We start from the raw sequence: 23,838 nt of genomic DNA, 5'->3' as shown, positions 1-23,838 counted from the left end.
TCTTATCACCCTTCCCCTTCTGATTTCTCGTATATTCAGTCCCATTTCCAGTTCACACTCTTTCAGGAAACACAGAGAAAAGCCAGCAAATTATGGCCCATAATGACATAAAAACTCACGTAACTCTCCTGAACTGGAGCATGTCCTCATGGCCCATATTTGAGCTTAAAAAAGAGCCTTTCTCTGAATGCTTGCAATTTATACTATAGATTCTCCACATCCTGATAGACCCACTGTAAGTCAAAGATGCATTTCTACATCTAACCTATGGAACATCATGGCTCGGGCTAGCCTATCGTAGGCATTCTCAGAACATTTCCATTAGCCTCTGCAAAGCCTGCTTTATAATGAAGTGCTGAGTGTCTCAAATAATTTACTGAATACTGTAATTTATGTTGAAATGGCGATGCCTTTGCACCATTGTAAAGTTAAAAAAATCTAAGAAAGAATCATTGTTTAAGTCAGGGGCCATCTGTACTAAGTCTACCAGCTGACTGGGCATCTTCCATTTCATTTTGACAAAGCAAGTGCGTGAATGCATCTAATAAGACAAAAAGCAAAAACTCTTGAGTGGAAAGAGAACCACAGAAGTTAGAAAAGCAGAGGTTCCCCTGAAGGCAAAAAGGGTGGCTGTGTAGCCTTCAATCTCTGGCATTCACAGCCATCCGTCAGGGGAAGCAGTAGCTGTCACACTGACAGCCCCCATCCATTCTGGAGCCCCACTCCAGAAACTAGGGACATTCCTGGATATGGAGTGGCACAAGGGGTAGGTAAGTGGGAGGCAAAAAGAGCCTTCATCAGGTGGGGAGGAAGGGCTTCAGAAAGGAGGATCATGGGAGAACCTGGGGGTGCCCCTTCAAACACTAGTCTCTCTCAACACACAAGCTCATATTTCTTGCCAGTTCCGTAGGAGCAGTAGGTAAGTTTGACAAGGCCATGTTTCAAGAAGGAAAAAGGCTGCTTTAAATGAATAAAGCGCTCCTCATTACCTTTCCGTAAAAGTCGCTCATCTGCTCCAAGGGCACGTGGGACCCCTCGTACATTTCAATGACTTCTTCATCAGGGACAACACTGAGGCCTCTGGAAAAATCAGACGGTGCAATTAAAGAGCTCAACTAGAGAGACCAATGCTTTTCACACCCCTGTGCAGCGCTGGGATTTTCCAACTGAGGTGCAAGACAGTGTCATCGCTAGGAGACAAAATGTGCCACAAGTAAAGGCTACAAATATCAGGTAAGATGCTACTACGTTTACCACTACTACTGTTCTGTTGGTAAGAAGAGCAGGAATAATGATAATATTAATCGTTAATACTACGTGGCTAGATATGAATTACACCTAGTCATTCCTGTAATTCTCAGCAATCCTAGGCGGTGAGGCACTATTATTCTTCCCATTTACAGCTGAGGTAACTGAAGCACAGAAAGGTCATGTACCTTGTTCAAGATCACCATAGCAGGAAGTGGTGGGTCAGGATTAGAACCCAGGCCTTCTGGCTCTATGGCCCAGGCTCTTACACCACTAAGGTACAAGGCTTCCTAATGACTTGTTTTGGGGTGGGCTGGCTTTTGTTTTGATGTATTTAATATATTAGGGCAGAGACAGGCCATTTTTGTCTCCATCAGACATCCTCTTGCCCTCTAATACTCTAGCCTGAGACAGGTGCTGATTTGGTTTAGCTATGTCCCCACCGAAATGTCATCTTGAATTGTAGCTCCCATAATTCCCACGTGTTGCGGGAGGGAACTGGTAGGACAGCACTGAATGATGGAGGCAATTTCCCCCATACTGTTCTCATGGTAATGAATTAAGTCTCACAACATCAGATGAATTTTATTAGGAATTTCCCCTTTCACTTGGTTCTCATTCTCTCTTGCCTGTCACCATGTAAGACATGCCTTTCGCCTTCTGCCATGACTGTGAGGGCTCCCCAGCTACGTGAAACTGTGAGCCCATTAAACCTCCTTTTCTTTATAAATTACCCAGTCTCCAGTATGTCTTTATCAGCAGTGTGAGAATGGACTAATATAGGTGCTGAGAATGGCAACTGCCACACAGGTTTAGGCTCAGTGGACTAAACCTCATGACATGAGGCAGGAAGTCCAATGGCACCACCACCTTGGAGGGAAAATGACCCCGGATGCTTTGTGACACTGAAGGCCAGTTTCCTCCTCTACCATCTGTTTACGTCTGGAATCTGCAAATGAATCCAGCTCCTCCACATGCAGAAAAAAACAAAAAAATGGATTGTGAAGTCAGTGGTCTGGGTTTCACTCCTGCCCCTGCCACCAGTGACCAGAACAGGCGCCTTCACCTGTTCACCTGGACTTATCTACTCTCAAGAGTCAGGAGGGGAAGCCTGCTCTTCCACCCCTTCCGTGGAGGAGAAAGTGCTTGAGAAACAGACACCAATGATTAGGAAACTACAGAATGAATGGTACAGGAAATGTCACATGTGCTGTAACAGGAGTATGAATAAGTCAAGAAGAATTTTAGTTACTAACACAACAGGTTGCTTAGCGTACAAAACCACACGATCCATGGTAAAACCTATGTACAATATCATTTATATTTTGATATGTAAAGTTAAAAGACTCTTCAACCTCTTTCCTCCTGTCTCCATCACCCACATTACTTTAAAAAGTATCTGAGTGGATTAATATTTTGCCCCTGATCTTGATTAACCTGTGACAACTACTGGCCTTTGAAAAACCAGAAACACTGGACTTCCTTTATCTTTGCTCCAGAAATCAGATAAGACACTGGCACTAGGCCAGATCATTGGAAGCAGTGACCTTGGAAATCAGCCCTTGCTGAGCAGCGGCAGTCACGTGTCCACATTGCTAAGGCTCTAACACTGGAGAGAAAATATAAAAAGTAAAGTGATTAGGCCAGGTGAGAGTTATTTCCCTACCCTTTGGAAGCCACTGCTGCCCCTAAGGCACAGGCACAGCCACCCGGGCTGCCTACACAAGAGCCAAGCAACCAAACGGCAGCTCAGAGGCGGCAGTGAAAGCTGCCAGCTGAATTCCCCAAGAGGCAGCTGCATCGAACAAAGAGTCAGACACAACTGCAGCAGACACGGGCAGACTGCGCGGCCACATCTGAATGCAGCCCCGAGCGGCGTTGAAATCAAAGTGGAAGCTCCTTTTGCCCCGCTGCTCCGTGTGAGAAACACGAGGTTAGGGCACAGACCTGAATGAGTCTGCCAGGGCCTCAAATTCCCCGCTCCCTTAATCCCTAGGGATATCACCTTGACAAGTAATTCGTCCCTTTTGGGTCTCAAAGTCTTCATTCTTAAAGCAGGGAACTACAAAAGTGCCTACTTCCTGATGTCACTGAGAAGATCACAGGAGCTACTACGTACAGAACAGCTGGCATAGGGCAAGCACTGCAGAGAGATTTCACCAGTGTGACTGTGATGGGAGCCATCCCAGCTTTTCACAAGGTTCCTAGTAAGAACTTAAAATGTAGGTACAAAAACAGGGCTGCGGTGGGGGACCCTCTTCACTCCCACCCATCCGGCAGCACTCACTCCTGTGGGCCAGACATCATAAATTTCACCCTGGCATAGGGACCGGGAACCTGCATCAAGGCTTCGAAACAAACTAGGCTGAGACTGACACTTTCTTCCCACCTTCTCTCACTTAAGACCCCTTCTGGGGTTAAAGAGAAGTGACATTTCTGAATGCCCAGGCTCTTAAACCACTAAGGTACAAGGCTTCCTAATGACTTGTTTGGGGTGGGCTGGCTTTTTAAAAAATGTATTTAACACCTAAGGGCAGAGAAAGGCTGTTTTTGTCTCCATGAGACATCTTCCTGCCCACCAATACTCTTCCCTGAGACAGATGCTCAGAGCGGAAATGGCCACACCCAAGGGTCAGAGGACCAAACCCGTGACACGAGGCGGGAAGCCCGGGACTCCAGCCTGTGTTTTGGGCCCTGAGCAGGTATGCTTCATCTTCACAGGCTGCCCCTTACGCAGGCACTGGCATCATGCCTGCTTTACAGGAGGAAACCAAGGCTTTCAGAGGGTCCAGAGATTGCTCAAGACCACACACATACGAGCCATGGAGCTGGGGTTTGCAACCAGGAAGTGTGAGTGACTCGAGTCCACCTCAACACCCCTCTCAGCACTGATGCAACGGAGAACTTCCCACAGCCTCACTCTGAATGCTCCTTCCCCTGTATGCCTCAGTGGCTCTTTGTACTAAGCCTGTCCTTGACACCATGGGCAGGATATATACAGGAAACAAAGCAGCTCTTCTTCTGTGAACTCCGGGAGAAGACAGGGGAGAAAGAAAGAGCATTTCGGGCTAAAAGGGTGAGGAGAAGACTCACCACAAGTTGGCCATGGAGGGTGGGTGGGATTTCAAGAAGCAGAGAGGAAGGAAAACTGTACCCTGGCAGAACACCAGCAGAAGCAAGTGCCAGGCAGCGAGAAAGATATCAAGGAAAAGAATCCCTGTGCTGTCTTCACCTGCCCGGCATCCTGCCTCTCTTCATCATAATGAAGAGAGGGACCAAACACGTGACCCAAGTCATTCTGATGAGATTCAGTCCTGAGACTCCGGTGGAATGTAGAGACACAAAGCTCCTCTGTTCCTCTTGACCTGGAGCTGGGAGGATGTGGGCCTGGGAGTGCCGGGGGTCGCCAAGGAGGGGCTTGCCTGAGAGTGAGCCAAGCCAGAGAGGAAGGCCAAGAGATGGAAAGAGTTCTGACAATAGCGATTTGGGCCTCAGAGCCAGCGACACCTGCAAACTCACTCTGTCTGTGGGCTATACAATTAGTGGCCAACATTGTGTTTCTGATGAAGCCAGTTTGAGTTTCAGTCACTTGCAACCACCAATCCAGTAAGTACAGGAGCTGTGTACAGAAGAAGAGGAAGCAAAGGGTTTAAAGCAGGTTGATAAAAATCTCAAACTTAAGCCTAAGCATAAGGCTTAGGCTTTATTCTGTAGAGAGCAGGGAGCCATCCAGGGTTTCAGAGGAGGGGATTACTGGGAGTAATGACTTTGGGAATCAGTCTGACAAGAATGTCCAGGATGGAGTGCACCGCAGCAAACCCCAAGAACCCAGGAGAGAAGGCGTAAGTGTCTAAGGAGGGAACCGACAGAACAGATGGAGAGACAGAATGAAGCGTGCTGGTGAGGATTTTCATAAACACGCATAACCTTGCCTTCTTCGTTCTCTCCCCCACCCCCACCACTGCCATAATAACTTCGGGAAAACACTAGGAGCTATGAGTAGGGGAACGAACGAATGTTTGTTTAAGAGGTTTAGAGAAAGAAACACTAAAAATTGAATACGTCAAATGTAGCAACAACTTTAAAATATAAGTTAAAAGTAAGTCTGTTGGGAATGGTACAATCTGGAGGTCAACTGAGCCATTCCAAAAGCCTTAAAATGAATGAACAATGTTCACCCAGCAATTTCACTTACAGAGACTTTTCCTAAGAAAATGAGACATGTGCACAAAAGTGTATCAATTACATTTAATATACATGTTACTTATAAAATAAATGAAAAAATTTTTTTAAACTTTTAGGTTTAGGAGTACCTGTGCAGGTAAACCCATGTCATGGGGGCTTGTGGTACAGATATTTCATTACCCAGGTACCAAGCCTAGCACCCTACCCATCAGTTATTTTTCCTGATCCTCTCCCTCCTCCCATCCTCCCTACCAGGCCCCAGAGTCTATTGTTCCCCTCTACGTGTCTATGAGCGCTCATCATTTAGCTTCCACTTGTAACTGAGAACATGCAGTATTTGGTTTTCTGTTCCTATGTAAGTTTGCTAAGGATAATGGCCTCCAGCTCCATCCATGCTCCTGCAAAAGATGTGATCTTGTTGGAAAGATTATTTGTAATTGTCCATATTAAAATAGATTCACTACCCCCAAAAAAAGACATGTTGAGGGACTCCAACTATCCTATCCCTCCTACCTTCAGAAAAGCCACACAGCATAGTGGCCAAGAGCACAGACTCAGGAGCCAGGCTGCCTGGTTCAGAATTCCAGCCCAGGCAATTATTTGCTGTGTGACCTTGGGCAAGTTACTTAACACCTCTGGCACTAATAACAGTACCTACTTCACTCAGTTATTTTGAGGATTGAATTAGTTAGCTCAAACAAAACCCTTATAAGAGTGCCTATCCCATAACAAGGCTCAATATTTGCTAGTCACTGTTAGTAATATTATCATCATCACAACCACCTCCTCTCGCTCCTGAAACACCATTAAGGTGAGAATAAAAACAGTCAAAGGAAACGAGAGCAAAGACATCAACAGACAAGACATTTCCACAGACCCTGGAAGACAAACAGTGGGTGCAAAGAAGGAATCTGACTTAACAACACTGAGAACGGAGGCCTGCAAGGGGACACCCACCACAAGAACTGATTCCCACCACAGAGCTGCAGAAAGGCTGAGCACTAGGAGGTCCCAGGAAGCTACTGGAGGATACACTCCAGCACAATGAGGGAGTAAAGCCAGAGAGACACAGCAAAGGGAACTAAAAACAGGGAAAGCAGCAAAGGGAAGTCGCAAGACAGGAAACCAAACCAGATCAGACCAGGAGGGGAGAGTCGTTTTTTTTTAAAAAAGTGACAGATTAAGGAAAACATTTGAATTACTGGAAAATATAAATACATGCCTGACACTTGTAATTGAGCATATCTGTAATGGGAAAATAATTAGAGGTCTCTACACAGAAAACTAGGCAAACAAAAAATGAGATTATTGTTAAAATCTAACAAAAAACAAAAAAGAAAGAAAAATAATTGCATTGGACTACCTGGCTTAAGAGTGAACCGGCTGGGCACAGTGGCTCACGCCTGTAATCCTAGCTCTTTGGGCAACCAAGGCAGGCGGATCACCTGAAATCAGGAGTTTGAGACCAGCCTGGCCAACATGGTAAAACCCCATCTCTACTAAAAATACAAAACTAGCCAGGCGTGGTGGTGAATACCTATGATCCCAGCTACTTGGGAGGCTGAGGCAAGAGAATCACTTGAACCTGGAAGGCGGAGGTTACAGTGAGCCGAGATCTCACCACTGCAGTCCTGCCTGGGCGACTGTCTCAATAACCAAAAAAAAAAAAAAAACAGGTCAACCAGACAAGACCTTCTGAGTCATAATGTAAACAGCGAATGGTACAACCACCAAAACCTGAGATCTGAATGCTGTGAGAGGAATGAGACTGGAGAAGCGGGAGGAGGTGCCAGAAAGCTAAGTCCTCATCTATCACAGCAGGGACAATGTCCAGAATCAATCAATTAGAAAATACAAGAACCAACACATTACTTAAAAAATCTAAAGACTTAAAAGCTTTTGGGGGCAGAGGGGAGCACAGAAGATTGCTGCCATCTTGTTTGACTCTGACTCAACACGTTTAATCTTGTTTGACTCTGACTCAACACATTTCACTTTGACTTAAAAAACAAATAAGCATTAATTTTAACAGTTTGTGAGAGAAGAATGTAAGCTAAGATATGCATACTTTTAAGCATAAGCTGTGCACCTAAATACAAATCACACTCCTAAATCCCCTCCCAAATTAGAGAATTAAAAAAGGCAAAACCCTCCATTTTAAAAGTTACAAAGATGGCTGGGTGTGGTGGCTCACACCTGTAATCCCAGCACTTTGGGAGGCTAAGGCAGGTGGATCACTTGGAGTCAGGAGTTCGAGACCAGCCTGGCCAATATGTTGAAACCCTGTCTACACTAAAAACACAAAAATTAGCTGGGCATGGTGGTGCGTGCCTCTAGTCCCAGCTAATCGGGAGGCTAGGGCGGGAGAATCTCTTGAACCCGGGAGGCAAAAGCTGCAGTGAGCCTAGATTACGTCACTGCACTCCAGCCTGGACCTCATGGTGAAACATCACCTCTAAAAAACAAAGTTACAAAGACTTCCAGCTAAGTGAAGTACTTTTGCTAATTCTAATAAACAGGCAAAAAAAGAAAAAAAAATCTCAATATCCAAATACCCAAATACCACCCAAAAATACCATGGTGGGAAGGAGAACCCAGTTCCCTCAGCCCCATAGCCCTCCTGCTCCAAATCTCCTCACCAGGACCCTCCCTCAGCTAGCCAGCCAGCATCTGTTCTCCCTCCAGTCCTCCAGACTGCTTCCTAAGGCTCTGAGCACATTTCTATCACCACCTCTGTCACTCTGAACTGCAGTCAGGTTTACTTACATGACTTCTAACCCACACTCTGAGCTCCTTCAGGGCATCTGTGCAAACAAAGCCCTTAGCACCTAGCATGGTAGCAGGCCTCAACAAATGCTCTTGAAAAAGTGAGTGAATGAATGAATGAATCATATCCACAATGCAGCCCTCCTCATCACTCAACAGTCAGAGGGTCCTGAAACCCAAAGCCATCCGGTTACTTCACCTGGTAAATTAAATGTATCTCCTCTTCCTCTTACCTGTAGACAGTTCCCAGCTGGATGTAATGAAAAGCATCAATCTTCATTAATACTGCCTTTAAAAACATAAACATATGCACATGTAAATAGCGTATAACCATCTGCATATTAAATGAGCAATCCAGCTGTCATAAATCCTATCAACATTAGGCTGCCCTAACAAGGAAGCACACACTGTATGTTCCTGAAAGGAACATGTTGCTTGTTAATTAATGTGCTGTACAGCTCTTTAAAGAAATGGCCTATCTGCAAGAGACAGAGAAAAAAAACAGATATGGCAACTAGTTCCTCCTCAAAACACCAAAAATGACAACTAGAAATAAACAGTACCTCCTAAATAGCTAAATGCATTCATGCTTTTCTGATACATAGTCTCTTCCAGAAGATTCTATCCAAAGATATGCAAATAATTTGGTTCTGCAGTCCCAAATAATTTAAAACTCATTTACCCATTCAGTACAGAAAAGTATGAAGAGTACATTTTATTTCCAATCATTAAACCGTAGAAAAACAGGAGAAGTAAGCCTACCCGCTGCACATCATAATGAAGTCCACGGATTGCAAAATTTGGGTCGTACTCATACTTCCTGATTTCTGCTGGATACTAAGAAAGAAGAAAGGAACTGGTTTTAGCCAACGATGTACTAAGTGCAGGATCCTGTTCAGATCTGGCCCCTGTACAAAGGCTGAGGTAGTTGATACAGCAGTGGGAAGGTGGGGTCAGAAGAGGCAGATGACAGCCTGTCCCTCCGCTTCCAATCCAAGTGCCTCCTGGCAAGCACCCCAGTCAGAGCCTTCCATTCTGCCCCGCGCCCCGTCCATCTGCCCAAGCACAGGCTGGGCCTCCTCCCCTCCCCCGCCAACTTCTCTCAACTCTCTTCTCTCTTTCCCTCCCCTCCCTGTGTCCCTAGACTCCCAGATCCTTAAGAGCCCGGTAACATACACATCAGCTTCGCCCTCCTTCCATCACTCCCCTCCTTTTATCTTCAAGGCTGCTGCGGAGAGGCTGGAATGTCCCCTCTAATACTGGAAGCACAACTTTAGGCAAACGCCTTGTCCGCCATCCATTCAACTCGTACGTGAGCACCTCAACGTGGCAGCCCCCTTAACGGCCCCACTACCAGGTTTCATGGAGAGACCCAAGGTGAAACTTCTCAAAGAGGGGGGGCCTCTCCATAGAGCTTTCAATATTTTTCTCATCTGGACAGCTGGCCACTGCTCCCCTCCAGCTGGGGAACCCCACGGCTGTCAGGCACAGCATTCCCCACACCAGGCCCAGGAAGGCTTACGGAGACTGCCTGGCACTGTCTCAGAACAGCTGTGAAGGCAGCGGATATGGTTTGGCTCCATGTCCCCAGCCAAATCCCATCTTGAATTGCAGTTCCCATCATTCCCACGTGCTGTGGGAGGGACCTGGTGGGAGGTAATTAAATCATGGGGGCGGTTCCCCCCATGTTCACAAGATCTGATGGTTTATAAGGGGAAATCTCTTCGCTTGGTTCTCATTCTCTCTCTTGCCTGCTGTCAATGTAAAACATGCCTTTCCCCTTCCACCATGATTGTGAGGCCGCCTCAGTCATATGGAACTGTGGGTCCATTAAACCTCTTCTTCTTTATAAATTACCCGGTCTTGAGTATGTCTTTATCAGCGGCGTGAAAACAAACTAATACAGCAGCCCAGCTCCCCTGGTATTTCCTATTATCAAGCCATTTCTCACGCTATGCAAAATTGCTGGCTCCTCCTTATCGACGGCGGTATCTAAGCCTTACCTCTCCCTAAATCTCAGAATTAGGACACCAGCTACCTGTTGATGGCACTCATCTGTGGGCACCATTTCTGCTGCTACTACATGGCAGGCCCTACCATCCCCATTTTATACCGAGGGGACATCAGAGGTTCTGAACGAAACAAGCTGGGGTATGGTGAAGGGGGAATCAGGCTGGGGCCTTCTCCCTGCTCTCCCTACTACCCTTCTGCCCTTAGAGCACAAGCCTGCAGGACAGAAAGTCTACTCCTGAATCTAGACAGGCGACATCACCAGGACCTTCCATTGTGATTCAAGTTACTTAAGTTAAAACCCAGACAACTATTCAGATGCCCGGAAACCTCCTTCTATGGCTGAGCTGCTAACATTTCACGGCCAAGGCTCCCTTTACACAAGAACAATTCCCGGGACCACCAGGCTGACCCACGTGGAGCAACTTTTCAAGTCAAGCTGCACGAAGCACTAACTCAAATGTCACATTTGGGATCAGTTATCCACTACCTGCCATGTGTGCCAAGAAATCACCAAACTGACATTTCCACTCATGGGCGTTCCCGAGAATTGAGAACACTGTGTATGGTCCTGCATTTTTGTAGACATACTTCACAAGCTGACACAGAAAGCAACACCCAGCACCCTGGATCTGCTTACTGAAGCAGGGCCAAGGGACTTCAGCAGCTCTGCAATCTCCTGTTCAATTCGTGGCTGATGGATGAATAAGACAGCAGACAAGAAAGAAATATTTTAATGTGTCACTGAGAGAGGTGCCTTCACTGAGCATTTGCTACATGCCACACACTAGACACTTTCTATGACTTTCTTTATTCCTCACTGCACCAGCATGAAGGAAGCAGGGCATCTCATGCCTATTTTACTGTTGAATAATCTGAAGATCAGGGGCAAATTCTGAGGTTGCACATCTAGGAACTGAATCCAGGTCTGTATCACATCCAACTCGACCCCTAACCACCACATAATCAATTCTGAACCGGCTCTGAGCCACCATATACTGAACACTCATTGCCTACCGGTCACAGCAGCACCTGCCTTCTCAGAGGAGCTCAACACATTTGCTGGAAGGATTTGCAGTTACAAGCGGAGCACTGACTATTTTAGTTGATTGCTGGCACATAAATAAGAGTGTGTGTACTGCTGAAAAGTCTGGTGGTCCTTTCTTTAAATGAAGCTTATCTGGGCTCCCCACAGGACACGCCCTCCACACACTCACTTTCCCCTTGCCTCTCACTCTCAATGTTATTCTTCGGGAGCCACCCCTGAGAAACACACACCGTTTATCTAATGGTCCAAAGACCAGAGAGAGTGACTGCATTAGTCCTTCTCAGGCTGCTAATAAAGACACACCTGAGACGGGGTAATTTATAAAGGAAAGAGGTTTAATCGACTCATCAAAGCGCTGGCCCCACATGAAGCACAACTCGCTCACTTACCTGCGGAATGCACAGATGCATACATCAAGTGTTTATTGAGTACCTACTTTATGCCAGGGTCTGGGAACACAGCAGTGAGCAAAACTGACAAAGGTGTCTGCCCCTGCAAAGTTCCCATTCTACCTAGGGAGGCAGACCATACACAAATACACACATAGAATATAACGTCTCGGAGTGTATGTTCTACAAGAACATGCAATACAAGCATACATGGATCTGGGGGGAAAAAAAAGGACCAGGAGCAAGCCTCAGGCCATCTGGGAGAAGAAAGAGTGCCTCGAAGCACAGGAAACAGCAAGTCCCAAAGGCAGAAATAGCAAAGGGTTTGGAGGTTCAAGGAAGGGAGGAGGGGAGGAGGCTAGGAGGCCCTCGCTATGATGGAATGAAAATCACACTTCACCTCTGCAGTCTTCCTCCCCAAAACCATAACCCAGGCTAATCATGAGGAAGAGGCACACAGCACCTGATTGGCACTCTCAAAACTGTCATGGTCATTTAAAAAAGCAAGGAAAGTTGGAGAAGCTGTCAAAGCCAAGAGGCACCTGAGAGACATGACAATCAACTGTAATGTGGTGTCCTGGAGGGAATCCTGGAGCAGGAAATGGACATTCGGTAAAAACTAAAAATATCCCAACGAAGTATGGACTTTAGTGAATAATAATGTATCAAGATTGGTTCTTCAGTTGTAAAGAATGCACCTTAGTCAAGTGTTAACATTGGAGGACACTGGGCATTGGGGGTATACATACAGGAACTCAGTATTTGCAACCTTTCCATAAGTCTAAAACTATCCCAAAAGTTTAAAGGAGAAACAGAGCACAACACTTGCCGAGAGATCAGACAGGGATACAGAGTGTGAGGGGTCACAGCCAACGCTTTGGATATGAACCACCAGGTGATCGACGGTGGCGACTAATGAAGAAAATGCGGACTAACGTGTGAAGCTGAAAGACGACACTAAGACCTCTCCTACCCCTCCCTTGCTATTTCTTGGTGAACAAATAAAATCAAAATACAGACAGTTATTACTCCATTTTTTGAAAATTTCCATTTTTGTAAAAATTTCTTATTTTTAAAAAAGCATAATTACGAAGGAGCTGGAACTTTTTATGTTTGCTTTTTGGAAAGACACTAAATCGCCAACTTACTGTTCTATGACTGTGCATCTCAAAAGCAGATGTCTTTCCATCTCTACTCCTCTCCAAAGTGCATCAGTCTTGGCTGGAAGAATGGCACTGAACTCAGTGCATCTTGGAAGAATTATTTTGTTTAATCAGAACAAGAGAAAAATTTGTATAAGCATAATTGACTCTACTAATATGCCTGATATAATTACTGTTATAATTTCTTTTAGTTGTATCACAGCAATGAACAGACATAAAGAGAATGAAATTTCAATGATCTTAAATCTAGAGGCTTTTCAAATAATAGCGACTGCACCTTTCATTTTATCCATTTCATCTATCTTCCCCTCAAATTTCATAAATGTTTTATGTTCATATTTTATTTTCATATTTTATCTGCATCTGGGAAAAAAAAAACACCATAGGATGGAAATGTGTTAGTAACCCCGTAAGAGAGGCAACGTGCAGTAGAGGAGAGAATACAGTCCTTTGGAAACAGACAGACCTGAGTTCAAACTTGGTTCTGTCTCATACCGACCTATGGCCTTGATCTAGTAGCTTAGTTTTCTGAACCTCAGTTTCCTCAACTGTAAAACAGAGACAACGTGTGTGTCCAGGGTTGTTGTGCAGATTATAAATAGTAATATATTAATAAATAGCTAACATTTATTGAGTGTTCTCTATGTGCCATCTACTTTACATATATTAATTCATTTATCACAGTGACTATGAGGAAAGTACTATTACTATGCTCATTTAACAGAGGAGAAAACTGAGGTCCAGAGAAACTGAGTGAGCTGATCAAGATTATGTAGGAAATAACTGATGAAGGCCAGAATTTGAACCCTGACAGTGAGGCGTCAGAACCTGTTCTTTCAGGAGCTTGCGGACAATCAATGAAGAGTGTCATTGGGATCATGGTTTGCTTTTTATAAATTACATCAAAGTCACAGAAAACACTGCAGCTGACCTGGAACTAAAATGCTAGCAACGATGTAACACCCCTTCGGCTCCACTTTTTAGGGGGTGGTGAACAGACAGGATGGGTGGCAGGCAGGAAGCAAGGTCAGAACCACCTCATTCTCAGCTGGCTTTCATCTCAGGATCCAGGCCAAGGACCACAGTTCAGATGGAACAAAGTCGTCCCTCGAACAAACAAGACCTGCCACTGGATGCCAAGCAGCTGGGGGTTTTACATCTAGTAAAGTGGCCATAACTCAAGAAAGCCAGCTGCTGGCTTAGTGGCAGAAGGAAAGCTTCTTTTTGGCCAATGCCATTACTGTATTTTGGATATGGACAAAATGAGTTGCTCAAAACCACTGATAATCAAAAGCTGAGGGGGATCAGAAAACATGCTGAATCAAATGGTCAGGATCCAAAACTGATGAGAACTTTGGCTGCATTAATAAAAGCATGGCATCCAGAACCAGGGAGGTGAGGGTCTCCTTCTATTCCACTCTAGCCAGACCCCACCTGGGGTAACAACTTCAGTTCACAGCCTCACATTTAAGAAAAACAAACCAGAGCACACACAAAGGCAAGTGACTAGGATGATGAAAAGAAAAGAGGACAAACAGGAATGGTAAAAAGAGCTAAGAACGATCAACCTGGGAAAAGAGAAGTCTTGGAGGGCGTAGGCTGGTCTATACGATACTTGCCCATAATACGTCCAGTACTCAAACGGTTAGATATAAAATAGAAGTTTGCATAATTTGGGTTTAGAAGTTACTCATATCCACCCGTAGCCCTCCTTTGCTGCAAACTCCTTCAAGATTTGGCTGAAATATCACCTTCTTCTTTGCTTCCCCAATTCCCTCAGGCAGAGAAAGCTGTTCTAACCATCACAGTCAGATACATTCGAGGGCTAAGGAGACTTCCATTAGGAGGCTGCATAATTGATCCGCCTCCGTGACTGACGATACCACTGGGCTGCTGGTTCCTCATGGGCACTGCCTGTCTCCTACTCCTCTTTATCTTCCCAGCTTGCACTGTAGGGCTTGGCACAAGGAAGCTTAAGAAATGTGTGAAGCAATAAATCAAGGAAGAAAAGAGGTCAATGGTGAAAACTGTATGAAGGCAGAACTTTTCAACCGATGGAAAAACTTCCCAAAAAACAGAACCAACTCCCAGGACAACGTGTGCCTGTCTGAGATGGAGATCTGAGCTGTACTTCCCAGGAGGGGTCTCCAAGGGTACTGGCCCACATGACTTCTGAGGACACCACTTATCCTGCTTCCCGAAATGTGTACTCAAATCAGTCTAGAGAAAAAAATGGGCCAGGTGCAGTGGCTCACGCCTGTAATCCCAACACTTTAGGAGGCCAAGGTGGCAGATCACAAGATCAGAAGTTTAAGACCAGCCTGACCAACATGGTGAAACCCATCGCTACTAAAAAAAAAAAAAATAGCCAGGTGTGGTGGCGGGTGCCTGTAATCTCTGCTACTCAGGAGGCTGAGGTAGGAGAATCACTTGAACCCGGAAAGTGGAGGCTGCAGTGAGCCAATATCATGCCACTGCACTCCAGCCTGGTGAGAGAGCCTCTGTCTTAAAAAAAAATAAGACAAAAATGCTGGAGTTGCATATTTTCTTTTTTCCCTTCCTCAATAAAAACTCTCAACAATACTATGTATCAGAAGAAAGACATTCAAATATGCTTTACTCTTAGCAATTCAAATTGGTGCTGAAGGCAAAAAATCTCCTATCATTTGAGGAATTCCACCTAACCAGAATTCAACAGGCTGCCAATTTATCAAGCTCAGGGAGACATCGTGTTGTTCCATGAAAGATGAGAGTATAAATATCTACAGCCAAATCTTCACTAATGCGCATCTTAGGAAGGTCTTTTGCCAAAAGACATCTAAAGATTTATTTAAAAAAAAAAAAAAAAAAAAAAAAAAATCTTCCAGGCTGGTAGCAGTGGCTAACACCTGTAATCCCAGCACTTTGGGAGACTGAGGCCAGCCGATCATGAGGTCAGGAGTTCGAGACCAGCATGGCCAATGTGGTGAAACTCTGTCTCTATTAAAAATTAGGCAGGTGGGATGGCGCACACCTGTAGTCCAGCTACTTGAAAGGCTGAGACAGGAGAGAAACCTGGGATGTGGACGTTGCAGTAAGCCGAGATTGCACCACTGCACTCCAGCCTGGGTGACAGAGTGAGACTCCATCTCAACAACAACAACAAAAAAACCTATCTTCCAGATAAGAGTTACTTGGAAATTTGGAAGGGAACAAAATCTACTTATTCATTCAGCAACAATGTATTAAACGACTTCTCTGTGCTGGACATGGAGTCATGTCAACTCAAGGATGTTCAAAGGGGGAAGGGGAGGGAGAAAACTGAACATTCCCTGTGATCTTACCCGGTGTTCATTGATGAGAAGGTCCCGCGCGGCATTAAATATCAGCGTGTGGAGGTGCTTTGAATAAAACACCAAGGTGTAATCATAATCGAAGCCATAGATTTCGATGTCCGACAGGCTCATTTCATTGTTTGAGAAAATGGCATCTGGATTCAACAAGTTGCTCATAATGGAAGGAACCAATTCTGGAAATAAAAAAAATACATTATACTACATAATGAATAAAGGTTAGTATGCTTTCTAAAGAAAAATAAAGAGTAAACTAGACTACAAAAGAGAATTGCTTCACCTTGTAAACATGCTGGTGAAGGAAGCCAGCCACAGAGGACCACATGTTGCATGACGCGCATAAGCAATGTTCAGAAATGACAAACCCAGAGGCACAGAAAGGAGATGCATGGTTGCCTAGGACTGCTGACTGCTAATGGGCACAGAATTTCTTCTGTGGTGATGAAAATGTTCTAAAATTGATGGTGATGACAGTGATGGTTTTGGGGGATTGAGATGAGGTCTTGCTCTGTTGACCAGACTGGAGTGCAGCGGCACAATCACAGCTCACCGCAGCCTCACTCTCCAGGGCTCAAACGATCTCCCACCTCAGTTTCCTGAGTTGCTGGGACTACAGGTGCACACCATCACACTCTACTATTTTTTGTAGAGACAGGGTCTCCCTGTGTTGCCAAGGCTGGTCTTGAACTCCCGGGCTCAGCCAACCCAACCACCTCAGCCTCCCAAAGTGCTGGGATTACAGACGTGTGCCACTGTACCTGGCCAGTGGTTATAGTTGAACACCTCTGTGAATGTACTAAAAATCACTGAATGGGACACTTTAAAAGGGTGCATTGTATGGTATATAAATTATGTCTTAATAGGCCAGGTGCGGTGGCTCACACCTCTAATCCCAGCACTTTGAGAGGTCGAGGCAGGCGGATCACCTGAGATTGGGAGTTCGAGACCAGCCTGACCAACATGGAGAAAGCCCATCGCTACTAGAAATACAAAATTAGCCAGGCGTAGTGGCACATGCCTGTAATCTCAGCTACTTGGGAGGCTGAGGCAGGAGAATCGCTTGAACCCGGGAGGCAGAGTTTGCAGTGAGCCAAGATTGTACCTTTGATTGCACTCCAGCCTGGGCAACAAGAGCAAAACTCCATCTCAAAAAAAAAAAAAAAAAGAAAGAAAAGAAGAAAGAAAAGAAAATGTCTCAATAAAAGAACATTTGCTACTGAAAAGAACACTTGCTTCAACATCACAAAAAAAGATTTCTTTGGTTTAAAAAAATACACGTTGCAGATTTTAGAAGGTAAAAGTATGGATAACAAAATGTAAATATCACACATCATCTCACTAGCCAGAAAAAAACAACTGACATTTTATGTGTTTGCTGCCAACATTTTTCTATGTATATATTTTACATAGCTAACCTCACACTATGTGTACAGGTTTGCAATGAGTTACATTTAATATTCAATCATGATCCTCTTCTCGTATCATTAGAGACTTTCTGAGAATAAACTATTATGTGAGACTTCAATATATATTGGTGTGCCATCATCAACCTACTATGGGTTGAGTATCCCTTATCCAAAACATTTGGGAACAGAAGCATTTTGGAGATCAGATTTTTTCGTATTTTGGAATATTTGCATTATATCTACCGATCGTGGCTCCCCAATCCAGAAGTCCAAAATCCAAAATGCTCCAATGAGCATTTCCTCGGAGCCTCATGTCAGCATGCAAAAGTTTCTGAACTTGGAGCACCGTGGATTTTAGATTTTCAAATCAAGGATGTTCAACCCGTACTCTATGTTATGCAATTAAGTTTTTTCCTATTTAGTAAAAATAACATTGCAATAAGCATCTTTATGTGTTAATCTTCACCTTTCAGATGATTTCCTTCAGAGGTTTTTGTAGAAGCGTGACTACCTTCTACCATCAGGGTCCACTGGACATGAGGTTTGGGTTTCTTTTCTGAGCAGTTCTAACTATTTGTAAGCACTGCTACTTCATGATTTCTATTTTTTTCCTTGGAAGCTTTTCAAAAATTCATTCTACTTTACAATTTCCATGAGTCCACTGGGCCCTTTTAAAAAATCAAAGATGCAACAGGTGATGTTGGTGATCTTATTTTTCTAACATGCTGAAGCACTTTACTATTTTATCATCCTAAGAATTATTTCATCACTACTGGTCAATTATTGGCACCTATGATTTTTTAAAAGACTAAGAAAGCAGGAGAATGGTAAAAGATCACCTAAGATAGTATAATTGTGAAATAAATCATCACTATGACATCATCCATCAGTTCTCACTGCACTGCCCAAAGAATTGCATCACTTTCAAAAAGGGATAAAAGAAGTTATCTCTGCAGGGTTTTGGTTTCTTTTTTTGTTGTTGTTGTTGTTGTTGTTGTTGTTGTTGTTGTTGTTGTTTTACTTTCATGGAACACTTGAGAAATCAGTTTTTCATTTTCCATCCATAATAGCAAAAAAAAAGAAACAAAGAAAGAAAGCTGACAGGGGAAGGCATCTCATGGGGAGGTGAATGCAGAGAGACAGCAGTTCTCTACAGCCTAATGATGATGGAGAAAATGATCTTGAGGGTGACGTCTCAGATGATGAGGTTTCCATGACCATATCCTAGATGAAATTCAGGATCAAAGACTGAGCAATATATTTCAAAAGACAAAAAGGCAATGTGATATTCTCATCCTGTTAATCATTTAACAGGCATTCATTAAACAGGACGAACACCATCATCCAATATTTTATGACAAGAACACAGATTGTCCTATTTTGCTAAAATTATACATGACAATATTTTTTCACTTTTTATGATGTTTATGCATCAAATTTGCTTGAAACAGCTCACAGGTAGACAAATGCTAAAACAGCTCATAGGCAGACAAATACTGAAAGCAGGTGACTTTTTGGAGTTAGGTCCATGTACAGAAAACCTGAACTGTCCATATTTTGCTACATTACTAAGGACAACTACCTGACTCTATTGTAACAGCTAACATTTTTACATTACAGCAACAATTTTTACATTACTAAGGAAAACTACCTGACTCTATTATACAGCTAATATTTATTAAGCACGTACCATGTACTACATGCTACCAAGAAGACTTTACATCATCTAATTTAATCCTTCCCACAACCTTAGGAAGCAAATACTATTCTATCCCCATTTCAAAAAGGAAGACACCCAAAACACATGGAAATTACTTAATTTGCTAAGGATACAATGCACCAAACGGCAGGGCTGGGATTTGAACCTGGGAAGTTTGGCTCCAAAATCTATGTTCTTAACTCCCTTTCAGGTGCATTTTTTCCAACAATAAAATAAAGTCAACCCATCATTTCTGAGCTCCCCCCTCCCTGTCTGCTCACTTCTTCCTATGAATGGTACACAGTATACACATTCACTCTAAAGAACCACCTGAAACGTTCAAGAAGCACTCCTCTTGCACAGTAACAGCTTCAGACAGGGCAATGAGGCCCCAGTATGGGACCAACCCAGCCACAGTGACGTATTCTGAGCATTTCACAAGGCTCCTTAACAGCTTTGAGATCTGAATCCCTTTAAAAATCTAGCAGAAGTTATGGAATCCTATCCATGCATGTGCAGATTTTAAAGAAAATTTCATGGGGTTCATGCCCTAAAGCCTGTTCACAGCTCCCAAATTCCCACATTGCCCCTAGTTTATTGAAACCAAGCCTTTATATCCCTACACAGAAATTCCAGTCAATGAAGGCACATGTATGAACCAATAAATTAAATTCACTCACACTGACAATCTAAATGTGACTGAGCCTATTGAAAACCCAGTCGATTCACTAACACTTCCATCTCTTCATTAGTTTTTCTTTCATCAAAATCAGTGAGTCAACAACCATGGCATTCATTCATTCATTCATTCAAGATGAAGTCTTGCTCTGTCACCCAGGCTGGAGTGCAGGGGTGCAATCTCAGCTCACTGCAACCTCCACCTCCCAGGTTCAAGTTATTCTCCTGCCTCCACCCCGCGAGTAGCTAGGACTACAGGTGCCTGCCACCATGCCTGCCTAATTTTTATATTTTTAGTAGAGAGGGGGTTTCGCAATGTTGGCCAGGCTAGTCTCAAACTCCTGACCTCAGGTGACCCGCCTGCCTCTGCCTCTCAAAGTGCTGGGACTACAGGTGTGAGCCACCGCACCTGGCCACAACAACCATTGCTTTTATTTTGCTTTTGCCAGTAAGACATATCTCATTACAGGCATTTTAAGAAACTTAGAAGCAGATAATTCACAAGAACTGGTCCTAAGAGGAGAAGCTGGCAGACCCAAGCTCTTTGATATCTAACACAGAAGATCCTCTGGCCTTATATAAATCAATAGGCCACTGCTGATGATATTTTCTGAGTATGACCACATGGCATTGTCCATATGATTCAAGTAGGATCGCTTAACATTGTGACCAAAAGCTCCACTTTCACAAATGACCTTTTCAAAGGAGGTTCGAACAGCCTGCTTAATTAGAAGTTTATATTTAGAAACAGTGTTGGCAAGAAAGTCTCCCTCCCTTCCTGTTACCTGAGAACACTACGTGAAACCCTCAAGGAAAAACTATGATGGAAAAGGGTGACTGGTCAGCACATCTCTGAAATCTGCAAGGGAATTCACCCCTGGGGAATAATCACAGGCATGTGATTCAGGGAAAGCCTGAGACATGTTCATCACATGAACACCAACACCCAAAAGCCTGGTTTTTACAGTGTTAACCTTGAACACGAGCAGCGAAGTTTTTTGTTTTTTTTTTTTTTTTTTTTTTTTGAGATGGAGTCTCGCTCTGTTGCCCAGGTTGGAGTACTGGAGTACAATGGCACCATCTCAGCTAACTGCAAGCTCCACCTCCTGGGTTCAAGCTATTCTCCTGCCTCAGCCTCCTAAGCAGCTGGAATTGCAGGCGCCTGCCACCATGCCCAGCTAATTTTTATATTTTTAGTAAAAATGGGGTTTTGTCGTGTTGGCCAGGCTGGTCTCAAACTCCTGACCTCAGGTGATCCACCCACCTCGGCCTCCCAAAGGGCTGGGATTACAGGCATGAGCCACCACACCCAGCTGAGGAGCAGCATCTTAAAGGGATCTTGGCAACCCGTGCAAACTTTAAAGAAAAGTTAGGAACAAATTATGAATAGTTACAAGGCAAAAGAAAAGAATGCCAACCACTCACAAAAAGAGAAACAGTCTGGCTAAACTTTAGACTCTAAAGTATAAACCGAATGCCTCTTGACTAGTCAGTTTTGTACTGTCTCAAAGCAGAAACAAGAGTGGGTACCAATTTAGAAAGTGAATTCCTTTGTACATAATGGATGATGACAGCAAGACTATACAATCGGTACAAAGAAATGGAGAGACAGCTCTGTTGCGGTGGCCAGAGCGTAAGCAAAACTGGGCTCCGATGCAAGCCACTCTGAGCTGGGAGCTGTGCACCCTCCGGCACAGTGTAGCAAGCTGGAAAGCCCCTGGCACTTCCAGTTTTCAGCAGCTTCCAGTTTTTCATCTGCTAATCCCAGACAGCATCAGGTAACGTGGTGAACAACCTACAGGAAAAATTGGTAAGCTTTCTGTTTTTGTTCTGATTTTTGTGGTTTCTACTGTGACAAGACATACATTGCATAAAGTTTATCATCTTAACCATTTCCAAGAGAGTAATTTGGTGACATTATCACATTCACCTTGCACAACCACTGTCACCATCCATCTCCAGAATTCTTTTTTTCATGCAAAACTGAAACTCTGTACCCATTAAACATCCCCATTCACCCTGTTTTCCTGGCAACTACCACTCCACTTTCTGTCTCTATGACCGACTTCTCTACGAACTGCACAGAAGTGGAGTCATACAGTATTTGTCTTTTTACATAATGACCTCGAGGTTCATCCATGGTGTGGCATATGTCAGCCTCTCCTTCCTTTTTTGAGATGGAGTCTCACTCTGTCACCCAGGCTGGAATGCAGTGGCGTGATCTCAGCTCACTGTAACCTCTACCTCCAGGGTTCAAGTGATTTTCCTGCCTCAGCCTCCCGAGTAGCTGAGACTACGGGCACGTGCCACTATACTCAGCCAATTTTTTTTTTTAGTAGAGATGGGGTTTCACCATGTTGGCCAGGCTGGTCTCGAACTCCTGACCTCAGGTGATCTGCCTGCCTCGGCCTCCCAAAGTACTGGGATTACAGGCGTTGAGTCACCGCACCTGGCCCTTTCCTTCCTTTTTAAGGCTGAACAGCCCATTGTAAATATAAACCACCTTTTGTTTATCCATTTATCAATCACCAGGCCATTAGTTGTGCCAACATCTTCTGGCTGCTGTGAATGATGCTACTATGAACAATACAAATACCTATTCAAATCTTCATTTTCAATTTTTTTGGGTTTATACCTATAAGTGGAATTCCTGAATCATATGGTAGTCCTATTTTTTTTAGGAACTGCCCTACTGTTTTCCATAGTGGCTCTTCCATTTCGTTTTGCCTTTTTAAGGCCATCACAGAAGAATATCATTTCTTGCCTAAATTGTATCATTACTATTGACAGAGAGAGAATATGAAAGAAGGCAGAACCTGATTCTGCTACAGAAGTCAGCCAGTTTCCACTTATTCAAGGAAACGTTTTTAAACTATGTAAAGACGTGAGCTTGGAAAGTACGATTTTGGCCAAGTACTTTGTCTTCTTTAATGCTCAGAAATGCTAACTGACTCTGCATTAATACAGGCCTAGAGCTTGGCAGAACTGTCACAGAGCAGCGTGTGGAGACAGCACTGCGCCGAAATCCATGGCCTCAGTGATGTCAATCAATATTCTTAATGTTTTAAAAAATATGATGTGCCTGTCACGCTGGCCTCGGGCACACAGAACTGGAGCGCGCTAAAAGTTTACCAAATGCATTACTTGCTCTCACCATTATTCCAGCAACCAGTCAGAGAAAGACAGGAGGGTGGCAAAGGATGGGTCCGACAAACCGAGGTCCCAAAGGCTGCCTGTGGTAAGCGATGGTTGTGGGCACTGGGTGTCTGGGCCCCTCCAGCGTGGCTGCACCATCTCACACTTGCTCCCATTCAACTGGCTCTTCTTTTCAGGCACATGGGGAGGAAGGATCACAATCCTCCCTCCACTCCTCACTTAACTCTGGCCAGCTCTGGTCCCAACAGATCACAGGCAAAAGAGAGATGTGTCACTTCTAGAGCCGTGCACACTCCCTTCCCCTACCATGCCTAGCATGGATATATGATACAGACACTACAAGATGAAGAGGAGGCTGGAAGGCTAAGCCACCTCATGGAACTGACTGCCCTGCAGAGTTCTGGGGGTCCCCCAGTAGACTTCACATGAGTGAGAAATAGGCTTTTGTTATAGCTGTCTGTAAAAAGCCACTGGGATTTTGGTATTGCTTGTCACTGCAGCATAACCTAGCCTAATCTGACTGATAAATCTTCAATTCTGTGATTTTGTCAGGAAACCTCTCTTCCCCAACATTCAGACTGGATGGTCTCACAGGGTTCCATTCCTGACGCCAAAAGGAGGGCATGTAACCCAGGCCTGGCCTAACAGAGTACCTGAATTCCCTTACCAATGCTGACTAGTTTGGGGCAGACATAGGTTCCCTTCCAGCCGATCATCATACTTTCCCTACAGCTCAAGTGAACCAATGAGTCCATTTA

The 23,838-nt window shown here is 44.3% G+C and overlaps 1 protein-coding gene across 1 annotated transcript in view; it reads right to left on the bottom strand.

Moving 5' to 3' along the window:
- Nucleotides 1-23,838, bottom strand: part of NT5DC3 (5'-nucleotidase domain containing 3) — a 67,236-nt gene that overhangs the window by 24,188 nt on the left and 19,210 nt on the right. The window contains exons 2-5 of the mRNA XM_039472308.2: nucleotides 16,133-16,317; nucleotides 8,962-9,036; nucleotides 8,433-8,488; nucleotides 990-1,080 (exon numbers count right to left, since the gene is read on the bottom strand). Of these exons, the coding sequence (XP_039328242.1) occupies nucleotides 990-1,080; nucleotides 8,433-8,488; nucleotides 8,962-9,036; nucleotides 16,133-16,317 (407 nt within the window). The remainder of the gene's footprint in view (nucleotides 1-989; nucleotides 1,081-8,432; nucleotides 8,489-8,961; nucleotides 9,037-16,132; nucleotides 16,318-23,838) is intronic.

The sequence above is a fragment of the Saimiri boliviensis genome, chromosome 7 (genome assembly GCF_048565385.1).
Source record: "Saimiri boliviensis isolate mSaiBol1 chromosome 7, mSaiBol1.pri, whole genome shotgun sequence".
NCBI lineage: Eukaryota > Metazoa > Chordata > Mammalia > Primates > Cebidae > Saimiri > Saimiri boliviensis.
Note: the sequence above shows the minus strand (reverse complement) of the source record. Positions and strands in the feature narration are given on the sequence as shown.